Here is a 19,265-nt window from a genome sequence, read left to right as displayed (position 1 = left end):
TTTTTTGACTGTATTCAATCCGAATCCATTTAGAAGAGTTTAATTCGTCCGTATCTGAGTCTGGATATTTGAATACTCAAATTACAAATTTTTTATGTCAATCATTTGTATCGTATTTCGTTTGCATTCCTTTATGTATGCATCGACTTTCTTCAAGCCAAAGGAGTATGAGAGGGACCTATTGTTCAAGAACTAAGCCAAGGGAGTCCATCATGGCACACAACATGGCAAAATGGAGCATGTCCTGTTTTGATCTAGATGGCATCGCGTAAGAACTTTAGGGATCTAGATGGCACCCTGAGACAAAGTACATGAAGGTCACAAAAAAATGAGACAAGTACATGATCTAGAAATAGCATTTAAACGTTTATGGACTATAACATATGAACAAGTTGAGGGACATAAAAATATATTTTGAGAGTTTGAGGCTCCAATGAGACCTCATGACAAGTATAAAGACCACACTCTACTTTTTATTCTTAGATTCTAGATAGCAATATCAAAGCAAATGTATTCTTGATTCGAGATGGCGGTATCAAAGCAACTCTAATCATCAAATTTTTAGCCCCTGCAACTAGATAGATGAAGATTTCTGCTACGTTTCAACAATATCAAGCTCAGCAAAATCCATGTTGGAGACGCCATGTGGGCTGAGGACCCCTGACACCGTGACCGTCTTGTGTTGCGGTATCTGACTAATCTTACGCCGGTCTTTGTTTGTGAGTTCCCAATCGAAGATTTCCATGTTTGCCTTGAGTCTATCCCTTTTCACACTCTTGACAACCATGCTAGCGCCTTGCTCATAGATCCATCTTAGCGAAATCTAGGGGAGAATGGGAAGTCATTATGCTGATAAGTGTTAACATCACACAAAAAGTTAAGACCTGACACATTGACAGTTTTTAACTCATATTTTACCATATATCATATGGTTTTTCCATGCTGTGCAAAAGGATTACTAACTTACTGATTTTACACTTGGCTGAAAACAAGTTCACTAATTTGAGCGCAGCATGTTCTTTGGCAAACTGCAAAAACCTTTATGAAGAATACAAACTGCACATACCTACTCAGACATTAAGCTAAAAGTGCTTATATAAACTCGGTAGTTACACTTCAAAAGCCTTTATGATATTGAACTGTGACGAGAAATTTGAACAACTGCTAAACTTTAAGGTAGACACATTATTGAGACGTATTGTTGGTACCTGAGCCACTGACTTTCCTCTAGCCTTTGCAACCTCTTGCAGAACCTCAGACTGCAGTACTGGATTGGCCTCAAAGGCGCTTATTTGGCCTCCTAGGGGAGAATAGGCAGTCAAATGAATACCCTTATCTTTGCAAAACTCAGTTAACCTTTTTTGCTGCCAAATTGGATTCATTTCAACCTGCACAAGGTTATCTCATATGTCAGTTTATGGTGTAGGTATACTTGAGGATATACCATATACAAAGTTGTTTCAAAGACGATTATTCCCTAAAACCCCTTTTCGTTGAATAACTATTTATTATATGAATATTAAAACGCCTTCAAGTCTTAATGTTGTAATATCCATATGGACAATCTTTCTTCTTTGATGAAAGAAAAGAGCTGTTCTGCATGTTCAAGAAAAATAAATATAGTAAAATATCTAGTTCTCTCTTTATGGTTCTTCAGAACGTACAACGTATAGGAATAGTATAGGAATTTTATATGAACGAGTTCTTTCACAAGAAAAACGCATGAGACATGAAAACGTCCAGCGTTCCCAAGACGGCCTTATATGTGGAGTATATCATGCTTATCAGTCATTAAGAAAAGGACCAGAAAACATGAAAGCAAAGACTCGCCATTGCCATCACTGACTCATATGATCTGCGCAGACCTGATTTACTGCTGGGGGGATTTCAGCAATGGCCAGTAACTCTTGAAGCTTCTTAGTCGTGAAATTGCTGACACCAATCATTCTAGCAAGGCCAAGCCGATGACATTCCTCCATTGCACGCCATACACCGCTTAGGTCGATGGGCATGATGTCCTCCCTTTTAATCGGGAATTGTGGATTGCCGGGCTTTGCAGCCACCGGGAAATGAACCAGGTACAAATCAACATAATCCATTTGAAGGTTCCTACATTATGAAGAGATAAGAATCTTGCTTGCCACCAAAAGAAACGTATTTTAATGTGCTTGGTACTTGCAGCTACTGCGAAATTGGCAGACTGAAATTGAAGAATTTAGTTTCTAAGTTCCAGATCAAAATTTCTGTTACTCTTCCTTTCAAGAACCGAAATTTCAACCGCAGAGCGTTGTATCCTACTATTTGAAAGCAAATAAAAAGAAGCAACCAAAAACAAAACCTTAAGCTCAACAAACTCTTACTGCAAGCTCTCCTTGAGGGAAGGTAGCACGAGCTCCGGGTGGGACTGCGAGCACCATATCTTGGTCGTCACGAACACCTCCTCCCTGGACGCCACGATCCCGCGCCGCGCCGCCTCGGCCACGCCGTCGCCGACGGCACCCTCGGTGCCGTAGAGCGAAGCGGTATCGAGGTGGCGGTATCCGAACTCCAGTGCAGCGAGGACGGAGGCCCTGACGTCTTCCTCCACGAACGGGAACGATGCCGTGCCGAGCCCCACGGCCGGAACCGGCCGGCCGGCGGAGCTCACCGGGAACGTTGGGATCTCCGAGTTGCTGGTGCCGACGACCCTCCTTGTTGGTGACGCCATGGCCGGCGCAGCCTGCTGCGTGCTCTCCGTTCTCTGTCTGCTGGTCTTCTTGTCTGCTGATTCCACCGCTTCTGAGAAGCGGATTCCTTTCGGCTTGTGAACAACTTAGGATAGTGATCCTTCCCAGTAGATACAAAACGAAAAAGATAACAAAGTGGTCTCTTGACGTGGAGGCGTGTATCTTCAATTTTTTGCTTCAGTAGACGTACACTTCAGCATTTGTTTTTATCAAACTCAATCAGTTTAGTCAGCCACTCAACCTGATAGGAGAAGCAGGCACTTTTTATAGTCACGCTTTCCTTACGTACGTACAAGCTCGGAAGCACCCTCAATTTATTCTATTTACAAATATAAAATCCGACATAGTAATTCGAACATACGACGACTTTTAATTAACTCTTATATCATATATTAAGATTATGATACAACGCTCTGATAAAAACTTAAACTTAGAAAAGATATACAATTTACTCATATTTCCACAAATACGATGGGCTGATAGCGCTGCAATTACATGAGACAATATGGACGCCGTAGTGCTCATTGCTGCGTTTGGGACAAAAGTATGAGATGACGACAAGCTACTAGAAGACGCATTGTCTCCTCTATTTTTTGTTTTCTTTTTCTGCTGAAAACATGTTAAGTATTTTTTTTTATAAAAATGACAAATGAAGAATTTTTACAGTGAACAGAGACTAGACAAGCAACAATTTACGTAGACTGCTAAAACAACTTGTGGAAGATATAACCGAGCAGCAACAAAGAAACCACAAAATGAGTAGAAATACTATCTACGACCACGCAGCTAAACCTACAATCAAGACCGCCAAACTTCTTGAATGCGACAAGCTTCGAGCGAAAAACCCTTGCCCATGTGTAGGTTAGAGTTTGATGATGCATCCATTGCGCTTGATACCTATTCTGGGCGAATCTAAAATAATTTATCGTTGTGATCAACAAAGATACATTTACTTATAGCTTATAACAATCCAGCAATATGCATAAAGATAAAAGTGATATTGGCATATTGCAAATTAAGCATGCATAAAAGCTAGATGAAAGTAGCAAAGACACTGTGTGACAAAAAAAACTCTTGATAATAGTGGTCACCTCCTATAAATTGTATATATGACAATCTATTTTTTTAAAGTGAACCATTACCCCATATTTCCACAAATTAGGTTTATTGTTTGAGCTCAATAAATTTTATGTGGTGATCTTGTAAACAAAAACCGTATCATCTAATGGAAAGATTACTCTTGATTTAGTCCCTTTTCATTGTTGACCTCTCTGTCTGTTTGTCTGTCTTTCTCTCATTAACTCCTTCGTTTTGGATAGGCTCTGATCAACAGGGATACCATGTCAAAGAAATAAATAATATGATGATTAAAGCTAGAATAAGGAAGAGCAAGCTCTTTTGAATGCAAGCATGACAATGTTCTGCTTGGTGTATGTTTCTGATTATATGACTAGAAAAAAAAGGAAAATAACCCTAAGACTTGAAAACGATAAAAACCTCTAGTGGCTGGAGGGATGGAGTTGTTTGTTCAACAAATTGATCGACCGAAGTGTCTTACAACAACCTAAGACACCAAAAGTGTACCATTTAATTGACCGTAGCTGAAGGCAAAAGTTGTGAGGCCTTAGCCATGGTACTAGCCCCAACCTTAGTGGGAGCAGCCTGCTCCAAGTAGTGTGCTAAATGGTAGTCATGGATGTCTACGAACCAAAAAACACTCTTGATGAGATGCCTCTTCAATATAGCTTCCTCCAGGACAGGGACCATAGCTTGTAGATATGTAAAAAGGGATTGTTCTGCTACTAAAAATGACTTCCTTTCTTGTGCCAAAATGTAGTCAGAAGACCACTTCCTTCGTAACGTAGTTGGTTACAATCAATGGTAGCCCATCCCTGCGAAGCAGGTGACAATGAAGACTGATGGGACATCGATTGCTAGAATTGTTTTGGTACTGTGTGGGAAGAGTGATGCATGGAAGTTATGGTGCATCATGTGTGCATCTTGAGGGGCATCCTGGTACTATAACGGATCATGGTACCATGGTATTCCATTGTTGCAACAAGCTATTCAGATGGAGTCTTCTCAATAGGGCAAGGAGTTGTGAAACCATCTTCTCCTATGGATGCCCCCAAAGGATATCAATATATCTCTTCAAGCGAGAGCTTATTAGTGACCATGACCATGTAATCAGTCGGTCTAGTTGTAGAGGCCATAGGAGAAGGGCCATGGGAACCTAATAATTGGCTCTCAGATGGAGGTCAGGGGTGTGACTAAAGCTTGCCCTAGCAACAACTAGTGGGAGGAAGCAAGGTGATGACAAGGAGAGGGGCAGTGGTGGAGGAGGTTTCAGTGGAGCGAAGAAGACCATGTTGCCGCCATCTGTGTGGAGTCAAGTTGTGTTTGTGATGAGAACATCGAAGGGATATCGTCATGGATACCGACTATCTAAGGCAACAATCCACAAGCCTCCACCCCAAGTTGTCTTAGATCTAGCCATGAGTTGTGCACATATGAGGATGACGGTTGACACCAACGTCAATGATGGTTCCCTCCATGGAAAAACCGCTTGACGAGTGGAGGATGGAGGAGTGATTACTATCGCTGAAAGGGTAGTGGAGGCGAAGAAGGAAAAGTGGTACAGAAAACAAGAACGCCAACATGGGGACACGGTAAAAGAAGTCAGCCCATTAATTGCTTCGCTGGTGACCTTTGCAAATAAAGGAAAGTTTATTTCATCAAGCAAATGAAAAATATTCTGGTCTCAACATCGTGACCGTAAATTGTTACAAAGTTTTATTATGAGATAGACTTCGTTGCTCATGTAGCATTCACACCATCACTCCATTGACCAAACAAACGGCTGCAATAAAGCGAAAGAAATACATCATACACTTAATCTATTGCTAAACCTCCATTCATAGTTTACAAAGATCTTCATTGATGATAAGGCCTGACAGAAAGTATAGTTGGTTGATTTGTTGTGAGAGAAAATACTATTAAATGACTGGTAGATTCGGCTGATAAGCTCAAGCGAACAGGAGTATAAGGCATGCATTACGCAACAGGGCACTCCTCCTCCTTTTTTGGAACAGTGACCATGCATGTCCTGGTCCGATGTGTACATTATTCCTCAACAATGTCCATGTCTGCAAGATTGACCGAGGTGAATTCACCCTCCGTCGAGAACAGGGCTGCAGCCGTGACATACTTCTTCTGCGGGATCTGGCTGATCTTGTGCCGGTCTTCCTCAGTCAGCTTCCAGTCGAAGATATCCAGGTTCTGCTTGAGCCTCTCCTTGTTGAAGCTTTTGACAATCCAAGTCACTCCCTGCTCATATATCCACCTCAATGACACCTATATAAAAGGAAATAAGAAAGAGAATCAGATCACGTACTCTCAACGATTACATTATATTGCCGCCACTGAAGTTCAGATCAACTAATAAATCCATGTCAGAAATGACGTAGCGCGAAATCAAAGCTGCTCTCTAATAGATAGCCACATACCTGTGCGATGGTTTTCCCTCTTCGCCGGGCTATCTCCGCGAGCACCTTGGATCCCAGCACGCCGTTGCCTTCCCCAGTGCGCGACCAGTCCTGCCCTCCCAGCGGCGAGTAGGCCACGACGTGGATGCCCTTGTCGGCGCAGTACGCTCTCAGCTTCCGCTGCTGCCACACCGGGTTCAGCTCAACCTGGTTCACCGCGGGCGGGATCGTGGCGAAAGCCAGGATCTTGCCGAGGTGCTCGGTGGTGAAGTTGCTGACGCCGATGGCTTTCGCGAGCCCCAGCCGCTGGCACTCCTCCATGGCTCGCCAGACGCCCTCGAAGTCAAACGGGACGGCGTCCTCCTTCTTGGCCGGGAACGCTATCGGACCGGGCTTCATGCACACCGGCCAGTGGATCAGGTACAGGTCCAGGTACTCCATCTGCAGGTTCCTGAGGGTTTCCCGGAGGGACGGGACGACGAGGTCCGGGTGGCACTGCGTGGACCACAGCTTGGACGTCACGAACACCTCCTCCCGGGACGCGAGGAGGCCGCGGCGCACCGCCGCGGCCACGGCCTCGCCGACGGACCTCTCCGAGCCGTACATTGAGGCGGTGTCGAGGTGGCGGAAGCCAACCTCGATGGCCGCTAGCACTGCATTCATAGGGGCCGCGACCGCCGTGCCCATGCCGACGGCCGGTATTGGCCTCGCGTTGCCGGACCGGAGGGCCACCTCCGGCACTGCCGCCGCCGGTGCCGCGTTGCCAAGCGAGCCCATTATTCGTCTCTGCGCGATCGAGCTGCGTTGGGTGCGTCGCGTGTGCAGCGACAAGTAGCTAGCTAGCCTTACGTCGTTGGAACCGTTTTCTCTGCTACTGGAGTAGTACCTTTATAGTAGAGATTCCACATGCATGGGCGCGGAGTCTCACCCTGTCACCCGAGTCCAGAAGGACCAGAAAGTTAACGTGACATGATGTGAGGCACTCTCACATGAATCCACGTGGGTTGTGCTACCTCACCTGCTGCCAACATCTTCGGAATCAGTGATTTGTCTAAAAATGAAACCGACAAATACAAATGGAACGACAAATAAAGCATCGATAGAGTTTCGTTGATATATCAACTTGAATTTGTACTTAAAAATTTATCAAAAAAAAAACGTCAGAATTCCTATCAAAATTCCTGAATTTATAGATGGAGACCGGCAAAAAATACGATACCGAACTCTAAGCTTTGGTTTACTATACTTGCTCTTATGATCAGTCGATCTGGTGCTAGTCCTCCCTGCCATTGATGCCTTGGGCGGCAAACCGGCAATCCCTGCGTGCCTCACTATTCTCAATTGATTCCATATCTCGTTTTTTATTATCATCATGCACCAGTTCGAGTCTCCGAGAATCACGCGCACATTGTGTGAGATCTTTTCAGATCCGGAATATTAAATCCCTTATAAACTTCTATCTACTGATGCCATCGCTTTGACAACGTGTTTGTAGTATATTTCGTTTTGTTTACTGTCACACCAGTTAGAGAATCACGTCGCATACTGAGATTCCTTGTAAACAAGGGAAACAAATAGTTTCCCTACAAGTCTAGATGGTAAGGAGCCTTGCTTACATGGATATCAAGTTTCTTTCCCTACAATTTTGCAATTCTGGGGCCTTGTTTAGTTCCGAAAAGTGAAAACTTTTCGGTACTGTAGCACTTTCGTTTGTTTGTGACAAATATTATCCAATCATGGACTAACTAGAATCAAAAGATTCGTCTCGTGATTTACAGCTAAACTGTGTAATTAGTTTTTGCTTTCGTCTATATTTAATGTTTCATACAAGTGCCACAAGATTCGATGTGACGGGGAATCTTGAAAACTTTTTGATTTTCAGGGTGAACTAAACAAAGCCTGGGTATAAAACAAATTTTGTCTTCCCCAATTTGTTGCACAAAACAATTGTTGATTTAAAACCATAGATTCGAATATTGACACACATTAATTAACAATTTTTCATCCGCATGAACAGAATAAATCACTACTGCTACATGGGCTTTGCCCAGAACCTGGGACGCACGGCAAAGGCAGTTTCGCTCTCGGCAAAGGCCTGCCGGCACATCTTTTATCGGCAAAGAGATCTTTGTCGAGAGCTATTCATCGAGCTCTCGGCAAAGGATTTGCCGAAAGCCAATCCTAGCTCTCGGCAAAGAAAATTAGCTGTTACGGCCGTTGGCGGGCTGACGGCGGATTTGCCGAGAGCTACCTGGCCAAGCTCTCGGCAAAGAAATTTAAATTTTTTTTTTGGAAAAAGTCTTTACCGAGAGCCTCCCAGAGGCTCTCGGCAAAGAAATATATATTTTTAAACCTCTTTGCCGAGAGCCTCTATGGGGGTATAAACCCCTATACCTTACGGCTAGATTTCGGCCAGGAGGCTTGGTCCATTACGAGACGAGTTCAAGGCTTGATCCGACAACCTGGAGTTTCGCGCAAGGAAACAAGATGTGGAGATCAAGCAGGATTCTAGTCGGTTAGAATAGGAATTGACATCGAATTATCCATGGCAATTGTAACCGACTAGGATTAGTTTCCAGATCTGTAACCCCGCCCTCCAGACTATATAAGGAGGGGCGAGGGACCCCCCTAGGACATCATATTCTCTCAACACAAATCAATACACCCAGACGCAGGACGTAGGTATTACGCCAACTCGGCGGCCGAACCTGGATAAAAAGCTTGTCCGTGTCTTGCGTCACCATCGAGTTCGTAGTTTGCGCACCGTCTACCGATAAACTACTACCGAGGGTATACCCCAAGGTAGACTGTCGACTAGCTTTCGTCGACAGTGGCGCGCCAGGTAGGGGGTGTGCGTGCAACTTTTCCGGCGAACAAGATGGTCACGATCCCAGCTTCCGCGACCGTGCCCGAAGGCCTCACGTTCACCGTCGGCCAGATCACGTGGACGACGTGCAGCGGCGGCTTCGCGACCACGGTTCCGAAAGAGATCCAGATCCAATCTGAGATCACGCCGTCTCCGACCACACGCATGACGGCACCAAGCTCCCGACCACCGTTCCCACTCTACAAGGGAAAGGAGATCGACTGCTCGGACCTCCTCCAAGCGCTCGATCGCGCTGACTCCAAGCTACTCGAAGTCTCCCAACTAATAGATGGAGTTCTGCGCCGGCCCGACCGAGCTGCTCGAGCGGATTTTTCGAAATCCCGCCGGCCAACTCGTGTCGCCACACACGAACGGCTGGGAACGTCCCTGACGATAACCTCAACCCCCTCAGGACGATCCGTCGAGCTCAAAAAGGAAGACTATCCTTGCGGCCTGAACAACTCGGCCTCTGTTTACTCACAGCATGTCCAATCCGTTTTCAGCAAGGCGGGTTGGTCGCCGACAAGGAACAATCGTCACCATGTCAACATGGTGACAATCCGAGAGCTACGGGACGGCCAGGTTTCCAGCACCAACTCAAGCACCGGCTCCGTCCCCACCGAGGTTATAAACACCGAAGACGAGGGCTACGACCTGGATTTTCCTTCACACCCTCCGGGTTTCGACCGATTCCCGATATTCCCCCCCCCCGGCGAGGGGATATTGTGTTCAATGTCAGCGCCGACGAACCGGCTGTTGACGGAGAAACAGATGACCAGAGGCAACTCCGCGAACAGCGTAACGCCGATCGCGCCCGACGGCGTGCGGACGAGCAACAACAGATGCCACCAAGTAACCTCAACGATGCCTTTGACATGGTCGGGGACCAGCCGGTCTACAAAACGCCAAGCGCCAACGTGGCTGTCGCCATGGCCAACCTGGATCGGCTTCCTGACACCCCCGAATGCTAGGGAGTCCGGACCAGCATCCGAGCACACCTGATCGCCGCAATGGGACAGACAGCCACTCTGCTCAAGAGAGTCCAGGACGTCTCTTATACGGAAGCCGCCTCCGACCAGACTAATCGTAGCCAGGTCTCACCCAGCAGGCGTCACCGCAGCCGCTCCCCCGACAACCGTCGAGGGGACTCGCGGCGCGACGATGGTGGTCGGGACGCCGATGGCCGCCGCAAGCAAATTCATGGCGTACGCGGCCAAGAAGAAGATCAACACAGGGATCTCCGCCACAACATCCCTCCCAAAGATGCCCGGGACCACATCAACAGGCGCGCCGCAGAGAGAGCAGTCCACGAAAACCTGCGCCGCATCGAGTACGATGCGACCCACGGTCCTCCGGGCCTAAGACAGTTCTCCTCACACCTCCGCCAGGTCGTGTGGCCCCGCAATTTCAAGCTCGAAAAACTTAAAAAATACGACGGCAAGGAAAATCCAGAGAACTGGATCACTCTCTATGAAATCGCCGTCCGATCAGCGGCAGGAGATGAGCACGTCATGGCTAACTACTTCCCCGTAGTCCTCGACCAGGCTGGTCATCAGTGGCTTCTCGGCTTGCCCGAGGACTCCTTCGACTCTTGGGAAGAGCTACGCCAGGCTTTCATCGACAACTTCATCGCCACATGCGAGCAGCCCGGAAACAAGTATGACCTTGAAAGGATAAGAGACAGGAAGAATGAACCTCTGCGCGATTACATCCGACGATTCTCGGATATGCGCCTCAAAATCCCGAAGATTTCTCATGACGAGGCCATATCAGCCTTTATCAAGGGCTTGCGTTTCCATGAAGCGCTGAGGAACAAGCTGTTGCGTAAGCGCCCATCAACGGTAGCAGAGCTCCTCGCCACGGCTAAAAATTACGCCGATGCTGATGACGCAGAAAAACTAATCCGAGACGATGCGAGAGGCCCCGACCAGCCTTCCCGGCGAGATGACGGTCGTGGTCGCTACGACAACAGAAATCACCGCCGCTCCGACAACCGCGATCACCGAGAGGGTTGGGATCGGCGGCGCGACAGCCGCGACGACTTCAGAGGAAAGCGCCCTCGCGAATACGACCACGAAGTAAATACGGTCAAACGTCCCAATGGACGACGGGACTACCAAGACGACTACAACAAAACGCTGAAGGGACCGTGCCAGCTACACCCAAAGTCTAACCATACCATGGAAGAGTGTCGCGTCCTCAAAAGTATCTATACACGGCGGGCCGCCCAAGAGGACTCCGCCAAGAAAAATAACAAGCGCGACGGGCACGACCACGAAGATGAGGATGAGGACCAAGACAGGGACCCCCGACACCAATACGTCAGCCCCACCGACGTGGTCCACTCCATTTTCGGGGGCAAGGTCTCCACTGAGTCCAAGCGAGAAAGAAAGCTGTTAAAGAGAGCCTGCCTCAACATAGACAGCACGGACGGGCTGATCGCAGATCCGAAATTTCCCGCGGGGTCCCACAGGGAGATCTCGTTCAGCAGGAAGGACCAGTGGGCCGCTATCCCAGAGCCGGGTCGTTTCCCACTGATTCTTGATCCCTGCATCAACAGCATCAGATTCGAGCGCGTGCTCGTGGACGGGGGAAGCTCCATCGACATCCTCTTCCGCAACAGCCTGCCCGCCCTCAAGATATCACCGGCACAACTAAAACCTTACGACGCCCAATTCTGGGGGGTTTTGCCAGGTCAAAGTTCGGTGCCCCTCGGACAGATAACATTGCCTGTCTAATTCGGCACACCCGATCACTTCCGGACGGAGTTCATCAACTTCGTAGTCGCGGATTTCGACGGGACCTATCACGCCATACTGGGCCGCCCATCGCTGACAAAGTTCATGGCAGTCCCGCACTACTCATACCTAGTCCTTAAGATGCCCACGGAGAAGGGTGTCCTAACCGTCAGAGGCAACGTCTACACCGCGTACACCTGCGAAGAAGAAAGCTTCAAGATCACCGAGGCAATCGACCTCTCAATCCGCATGGCGGAAACAGCAAACCAAGCCGCACAGCTGCCTCCCGACCAGCTCCGATTACCTGAGCAGGAGACAGCCAGAAAGAACTCGAAATCCAAGGAGTACAAAGAAGTGCAGCTGGTCGAAGGCAACCCCGAGAAGACAGCCCTCATCGGGGCTAACCTGGATCCAAAATAGGAAGACGCGCTCGTCAGGTTTCTAAGGGACAACGTGAGCGTTTTCGCATGGAAACCCGCAGACATGCCCGGTGTCCCACGAAACCTGATCGAGCACTCCTTAAATGTCTCGAAGACCGCAAGACCAATCAAGCAAAAACTGCGACGGTTCGCTCGTGACCAAAAGGAGGCTATTAGGACAGAAATAACACGGCTTCTAGCAGCCGGATTCATAAAAGAAGTGTATCACCCCGATTGGCTCGCCAATTCGGTTCTTGTACGCAAAAAGAATAATGAATGGAGAATGTGCGTTGATTACACCGATCTCAACAAACACTGTCCTAAAGATCCTTTTGGTCTTCCTCGCATCAACGAGGTGGTCGACTCAACGGCCGGATGCGAACTCCTCTCCTTTCTAGATTGCTACTCTGGTTATCACCAGATCTCGCTAAAGGAAGAAGATCAGATCAAAACATCCTTCATCACACCCTTCGGCGCATACTGCTACACTACCATGTCTTTCGGACTTAAAAACGCCGGGGCCACTTATCAAAGGGCCATCCAGCAATGCCTCCACGACGAGATTCGCGATGACCTCGTCGAGGCCTATGTGGACGACGTGGTCGTAAAAACAAGGGACGCGAGCACCCTAATCGACAACTTAGACCGAACCTTCAAGGCACTCAATAGGTACAAGTGGAAGCTCAACCCCAAGAAATGCATTTTCGGCGTTCCTTCCGGTCTACTGCTCGGCAACGTCGTCAGTCGCGACGGCATACGACCAAACCCTTCAAAAGTCAAAGCCGTACTCGACATGCGACCACCGAAAAACGTCAAGGATATTCAGAAGCTAACCGGATGCATGGCCGCCCTCAGTCGTTTCATCTCAAGGCTGGGAGAAAAAGGCCTCCCTTTCTTCAAACTATTGAAAGCGTCAGAAAAATTTTCTTGGACAGAGGAAGCCGACGCTGCGTTCACTCAGCTTAAGACCTTCCTCACTTCACCACCTGTCCTCACAGCGCCTCAGCCCAATGAAGACCTCCTCCTTTACATTGCTGCAACCGACAGGGTTGTTTCCACGGCAATAGTGGTCGAGCGAGATGAACCAGGTCACGTCTTCAAGGTCCAGAGACCCGTTTACTTCATAAGCGAAGTCTTAAACGAGTCCAAGGCCAGGTACCCACAAATACAGAAGCTTATATACGCCATCCTGATAACGTCAAGAAAGCTGAAGCACTACTTCGACGGCCATCGAGTCCTGGTGACAACCAGCTTTCCTCTTGGGGACATCCTGCGCAATAAAGACGCCAATGGCAGAATCGTGAAATAGGCAATGGAATTATGTCCATTTTCCCTGGAGTTCCAGAGTCGCACCACTGTCAAGTCTCAAGCCCTGGTCGATTTCATTGCCGAATGGACGGATCTCAACGAGCCTTCCGTTCCCGATGTCTCAGACCACTGGTCAATGTTCTTCGACGGGTCCTTGAACATCAACGGTGCAGGCGCTGGGATATTGTTCGTATCACCCAACAAGGACAAACTCCGTTACGTCCTTCGGATCCTTTTTCCGGCGTCAAACAACGTCGCCGAATACGAAGCATGCTTGCATGGCATACGACTAGCCGTTGAACTGGGGGTCAAGCGCCTCTATGTCTACGGCGACTCCGCTTTGGTCATCAACCAGCTCAACAAGGAGTGGGACGCAACCCACGAGAAGATGGATCTCTACTGCAAAGAAATTCGCAAATGGGAAACTAACTTCTATGGCATAGAGTACATCCACGTGGTCCGGGATAAGAACCAAGCAGCAGATGCGTTGTCAAAGTTAGGCTCATCTCGGGCCCAAATCCCGCGGGGTATTTTCGTCCAGGACATCCATGAGCCGAGCGTAAGCTCCCCCCTGGTCGACAAGCAACCCACCGAGGCAATGCTCATAGATGACGCCACTCCGACAACCGGTGGACGTGACTGGCGTACCCCGTTCATCAAATACATATCACACGGGACAGGCTTTCAGGACAAAACAGAGAACGAGCGCCTCATCCGACGATCAAAGAACTACATCCTGGTCGACGGAAAACTCATGCGGAAAAACGCAAGCTCCGAAGTACTGCTCAAGTGCATACCCCAAGATGATGGTATCAAGCTCTTGGAGGACATACACGCTGGATCCTGCGGCAATCACGCCGCATCTAGAACGCTGGTCGGAAAGGCTTTCGGAGCAGGTTTTTATTGGCCAACCGCGGTCGGCGACGCAGAAAAACTGGTTCGGCATTGCGAAGGATGTCAGTTTTTCTCTAAGAGGACCCACGTACCTTCCCATGAAATTCAAACCATCCCGTCGTCTTGGCCCTTTGCTTGCTGGGGGCTTGACATGATCGGACCATTTAAACCAGCCCCGGGCAATTTCAAGTTTGTCTTCGTGTTAATCGACAAGTTCTCCAAGTGGATTGAATACATGCCCCTGGTCAAGGCAACCTCCGAGAAGGCTGTGGAGTTCCTCAATCAAATCATACACAGATTCGGCATCCCGAACAGCATAATCACCGACCTGGGCACTCAGTTTACTGGCACCACTTTTTGGGATTTCTGCGATGACAGAGGCATAGTCATAAAATATGTGTCAGTGGCACATCCACGTGCCAACGGTCAAGTCGAACGTGCTAACGGAATGATCGTTGACGCCCTAAAGAAAAGGCTGTACACCGAAAACGACAGAGCACCCGGTCGATGGATGAAAGAATTGGCGGCAGTGGTCTGGGGCCTCCGAACCCAGACCAGTCGAAACACAGGGGTGTCTCCCTACTTCATGGTGTACGGTGCAGAGGCGGTCCTGCCGTCTGACATACACTTTGGATCTCCTAGAATCGAGCACTTCGACCAGGCGACCGCCGACAACGCTAGAGAACTCGAAATCAATTGCATGGAGGAAAAGCGTTTAGTTTCATGTCTCCGAACAGCAAAATATCTCGCGGCAGTCAGGCGATACTACAACAGGAACGTCAAGGACCGTTCCTTCGTGGTCGGCGATCTGGTGCTTCGATGGAAAACAAGCCAGGAGGGAATGCACAAGCTATCCACTCCCTAGGAAGGACCCTTCGTGGTGACCGAGGTCACACGACCTACGTCCTACAGATTGGCATACCCAGACGGAACACGAGTGCCTAACTCTTGGCACATCGACAAACTGCGACGTTTCTATCCATAAAGTTTTAATGACTTTCTTTTGTAAGTATCTTATAATTTTTGATAATGAAATTCTCTATTTTTTGCCTATACCTTGTCACACACAGCACTCGGCAAAACTCCTGCAATGGATGCTCTTAGCGACAACCAAGACAAATACGGTGACACGTCACTCAGATATTCTTACAGCGCTCAAAACAACAGTCATGACAAAAAGTAAACTTTATTACAAACTTTACATACAAAGTTTACAATAAATACCCTGACGGGCAAACACTAGTCTATTCCTACAGACTACTTTATTGGCCTAGCTGCTCGGGCTGATCACCCGCCTGGCCCTGCTGCCCGGACGAAGGGGTCGGGGCCACCGGCGCCTGGCTGGTCGAGACCGCAGGCGTCGACCGCCCATCTCCCGCAACGGACGCGCCCGACAACTCCCTGGCCGACCTATCTGAACCCGGCTGGTCTGGAGGAGTGGCCGTTCCGCACAGATTGATGTCGCCGATCACTGTCGACGACAAGTCCAGCAGACTACCCCGAAGCTCGTCCGCGTCCTGCGGGCCGACTTCCTTCGGGTACCCCTTCTCCAGCCTGCTCAAGTCGACCAGGGGGTAGTGGGCGCGCACCATGCTGAGGACGTGCGCGCCGGCAAACTCCCCGGCGTCCTTCACAAACTGCTGGAGCCAGTCCCACGCCCGTTGCGCCTTCTCGACCGGGGTCAACTGCGGCGCGCGGGGCTGGCTCTCCGGGAGCTCGGGACTGATCAGGTCTAGGACCGGGGACACTCCTTTCCAGATCCTGCAACAGTTGACCTTCCAGGAGTCCCGGTCCTTGATCAGATCATCCAGGTGCTTTTTGGCATTCACCTTGAGCACTGCAAACGAAACGAAGCGTTATTTTCGGCATAACAAAGGGGCAGGCAGCAACCAACAAGGCGGCACCCATTACCAGATAGCTCCCGGTCTTTTCGACCCAATTCCTCTCCTGCTCGCCGCCCGGACTCCAGCGCACCGGCGAGCTGTTGGCTGAGCTGCTCCTTCTCTTGTCGGAGGCTCGCCACCTCCTCCTCCAAGTCTGCGTGAATCCTAAACTGGTCAGCAAAGCAAACTATACAAGTACGCGAAGCTGCTTGGAGCGTGTGACTAACCTTCTTGCAGCCGGTACTGGTCGGCCAAACGACGAGCGAGGTCGAGACGACGCTCCTTTTCGGCACTCATCTCGACCACCTTCTCCCCGACCTCCGACCGCAACCGGTCTACCTCCGCGGCAAGGGCCTTGTTCTCGGCCATGACGCCTTCTATCTGGTCAAAGCACCGTTTCCGGTACTTCGCCGTTTTCATTGCGCCCTACAAAGCAAGCATATAACGACCATGCAAGACAAGGCAAAAGAATGTACAGCAGTACAAAAAGCCGCTTACCTTGACTTCGTCGACGAGGCGCTTGGCCGCGCGCTCCACCCTGGCGGCCTCTTCGGTCTCGGCGAGCTCCTCATGCCCGATAAAGTGATCCCCGCGTTGGCGCCACACATACACGTGTTGGCGGCCATCACGGGGACGACCCTCAATCTCTTCCACCTCATCATCGGAGGCCGCCCGGGTTTCCTCCTCCTGTGCTGCGTCACCCCCGGTGGTGGTCCCAGGTATTACTGGCCCTTGGACCAGACCTGGGGAGCCCGCAGCCGAAGAGGCTCCTGCTCGGGGCGGCGTGGGGACTTCACTCCCCCCGGCAGGAGGGGCGGTCGGAGATCTTCCCTTCTCTGAGGAGTCAGTTGGGGGAGCCTCTCCAGCCCTGGTCGGGCTGCTTGTCGTAGTCGGTGCCGCGCTCGGGAGGCCCTCGGTGCTCCCAGGCGCGACTGCAGCTGTTGGCTGCTCTGTGGTCTGGGGGGCCGCATCCCCAGAACCGCGGGCAGGCTCGCCCGTTTCCTGGCTGGCAGTTTGGCCGGGGTCGACATCCGATGCCGCACTACAGGAACAAAAGTTAAATTTCAAAAAAAAAAGTCAAAGAGGAGTCCAAAATACGTAAGTCGAACACTTACAGGTCTGACTGACGGTGGGTCGCGGTGAACCTCCTCCTCGCCCGGCCGGTCGGCACCTGTGCCCCCATCTCGACAGCTTGCGGGGCAGCGGCGCCGCTGGCCACTTGATTAGTGGCGACCGGCGCATTGTCTGGGCGGCTCCGAGGCCGTCGGACCAACGACGGCGCAGCCTCCTCGTCGTCGTCGTCGTCGACGATCCGCACGAGCCGACGACGCTTCGGTGCTTGGCTGCTCTCCGCCGGTGCTTGACTTTTTTTTTTGGAAAAAGTCTTTACCGAGAGCCTCCCAGAGGCTCTCGGCAAAGAAATATATATTTTTAAACCTCTTTGCCGAGAGCCTCTAGGTGGGCTCTCGGCAAAGTAATTATTATTTTTTGAATAAGCTCTTTGCCGACAATGGTGGGTACTTTGCCAGCAGATGGCTCCTTTGCCGAGAGCCCTGGCCCTGGCTCTCGGCAAATTGACCATTTTCTTCAGCTTTGCCGAGAGGGCTCTCGGCAAAGGCACCATTTTTCCAGATTTGCCGAGAGCCCCCCTCGGCAAATCGACCAAAAACTTTTTTTTTGTTTTTTCATCCAATTTCCACTGAAATGATCATATGACACATATATTTCGAGAAAATCACATATTTCACATCCAAGAGCCTATAGCTCACATATTCGATATCGATGACAATATATACCACATAATCCACATAAATGATCATTTCCATCACTTTGTCCATCACAACAAGTTCAAATACTCCAAACTAAGTTCACATACATCCAAACTAAGTCTAACATGTTCAATAACCACATATTCCACAAAGTCCACATGTTTAAACAAAACAAGTGCATCACCACATAGTCCACATACTTCAAACTAACTGCATCTCAAGCTAAGTCGACATGACTCACTGTGAAGGCCCCCAATTGATAGGAGGGACACCTAGGCCGCGTACCGCAGGAGAGCCACCATCTGGAGGTGTCGGCGAGATGCCAGGTGTTGGAGAAATGCCAGGTGCCGCGTTCGAACCCGCCGACGGAAGCTGCACAAAGGAGTACATAGTTTATTAGACAAGATGACGGCAATAACTAGTTTAGAACTTACTTGTGTCTTTGAGTTTCCTCACAGGAGTATTAATAGGAGTGGTAAATACATGAGGGGGTTGCCGTGGAGCCAGTAGCGTAGCTGGCAGGGCTACACCGTTTGGGCCCCAACCGACTGCAGAAACGCTATCATTTCTGGCATCTGTTGCTGATGGGCAAGTTGATCGGCGTCTCGCTGGCAAGGAGTTTCTGGCACTCGTACAAGTTCTTTGGCAGAACGTGGTCAGTTGGCAGCAGGCTACCAATCATAGTCAGCATTACATTAAAGAATTCTCGACTCATGTTAGCATCAGACTTAAACGCCATCAAGCGTGCGATGGCATCGAGTTGACAATCGTCTGTTCGGCCGTGAAGAGGTTTCTGTGCTGAAGAGAACATGTTGTAGAACGCCTTTGGACATTCCTTGGTCTCTTCATCCGCACGTCCATCGAAGAATTGTGCCTGCTGATAGTCATCTAACATGTGTGTGACCCCAGCATCATCATCAACATGCTCGATGCATGGTCTCACCACCTCCTCTCTCGTCCGATGGGCTTCACCATGGTAGACCCATCGAGTATAGTCCGGCATAAATCCATTCTTCAGAAGGTGTTGACCCATTCTTATCTTGTCTTGCCATCTCCTATTTGCACATTTCATGTAGAGACACAACACTCTATTGCCTCCTTTCGCAGCCGGTCCAAATGCACTCTCCAAAAAAGCCTCAGTCTTCGTGAACCATTCATTGGTGAAATCAGTCTGACT

At 49.5% G+C, this 19,265-nt stretch overlaps 2 protein-coding genes across 2 annotated transcripts; both read right to left on the bottom strand.

Moving 5' to 3' along the window:
• LOC8065841 (probable NAD(P)H-dependent oxidoreductase 1) lies at nucleotides 362-2,813 on the bottom strand. Its single transcript, XM_002446515.2, has 4 exons — nucleotides 2,361-2,813; nucleotides 1,866-2,109; nucleotides 1,209-1,388; nucleotides 362-823 (listed from the first exon to the last, which is right to left on the bottom strand). Exons 1-4 carry the CDS (start codon nucleotides 2,705-2,707, stop codon nucleotides 596-598), a joined length of 999 nt encoding a protein of 332 aa, XP_002446560.1. The 5' UTR covers nucleotides 2,708-2,813; the 3' UTR covers nucleotides 362-595.
• LOC8065840 (non-functional NADPH-dependent codeinone reductase 2) lies at nucleotides 5,462-7,066 on the bottom strand. Its single transcript, XM_002446514.2, has 2 exons — nucleotides 6,233-7,066; nucleotides 5,462-6,080 (listed from the first exon to the last, which is right to left on the bottom strand). Exons 1-2 carry the CDS (start codon nucleotides 6,986-6,988, stop codon nucleotides 5,850-5,852), a joined length of 987 nt encoding a protein of 328 aa, XP_002446559.1. The 5' UTR covers nucleotides 6,989-7,066; the 3' UTR covers nucleotides 5,462-5,849.

Source organism: Sorghum bicolor, chromosome 6 (genome assembly GCF_000003195.3).
Source record: "Sorghum bicolor cultivar BTx623 chromosome 6, Sorghum_bicolor_NCBIv3, whole genome shotgun sequence".
In the NCBI taxonomy this organism is placed as follows: Eukaryota; Viridiplantae; Streptophyta; class Magnoliopsida; order Poales; family Poaceae; genus Sorghum; species Sorghum bicolor.
The sequence above is the reverse complement of the archived record's forward strand: the minus strand, read 5'-3'. Positions and strand labels throughout refer to the sequence as shown.

Coding starts and splice junctions, on each gene's coding strand:
- LOC8065841 (XM_002446515.2), bottom strand. CDS start 2,707: ATGGCGTCACCAACAAGGAGGGTCGTCGGCACCAGCAACTCGGAGATC. Junction 1,389..1,865: donor TCCCCCCAGCAGTAAATCAG/GTCTGCGCAGAT, acceptor AACCTTGTGCAG/GTTGAAATGAATCCAATTTG. Junction 824..1,208: donor GAGGAAAGTCAGTGGCTCAG/GTACCAACAATA, acceptor ATTCTCCCCTAG/ATTTCGCTAAGATGGATCTA.
- LOC8065840 (XM_002446514.2), bottom strand. CDS start 6,988: ATGGGCTCGCTTGGCAACGCGGCACCGGCGGCGGCAGTGCCGGAGGTG. Junction 6,081..6,232: donor GAGGGAAAACCATCGCACAG/GTATGTGGCTAT, acceptor CCTTTTATATAG/GTGTCATTGAGGTGGATATA.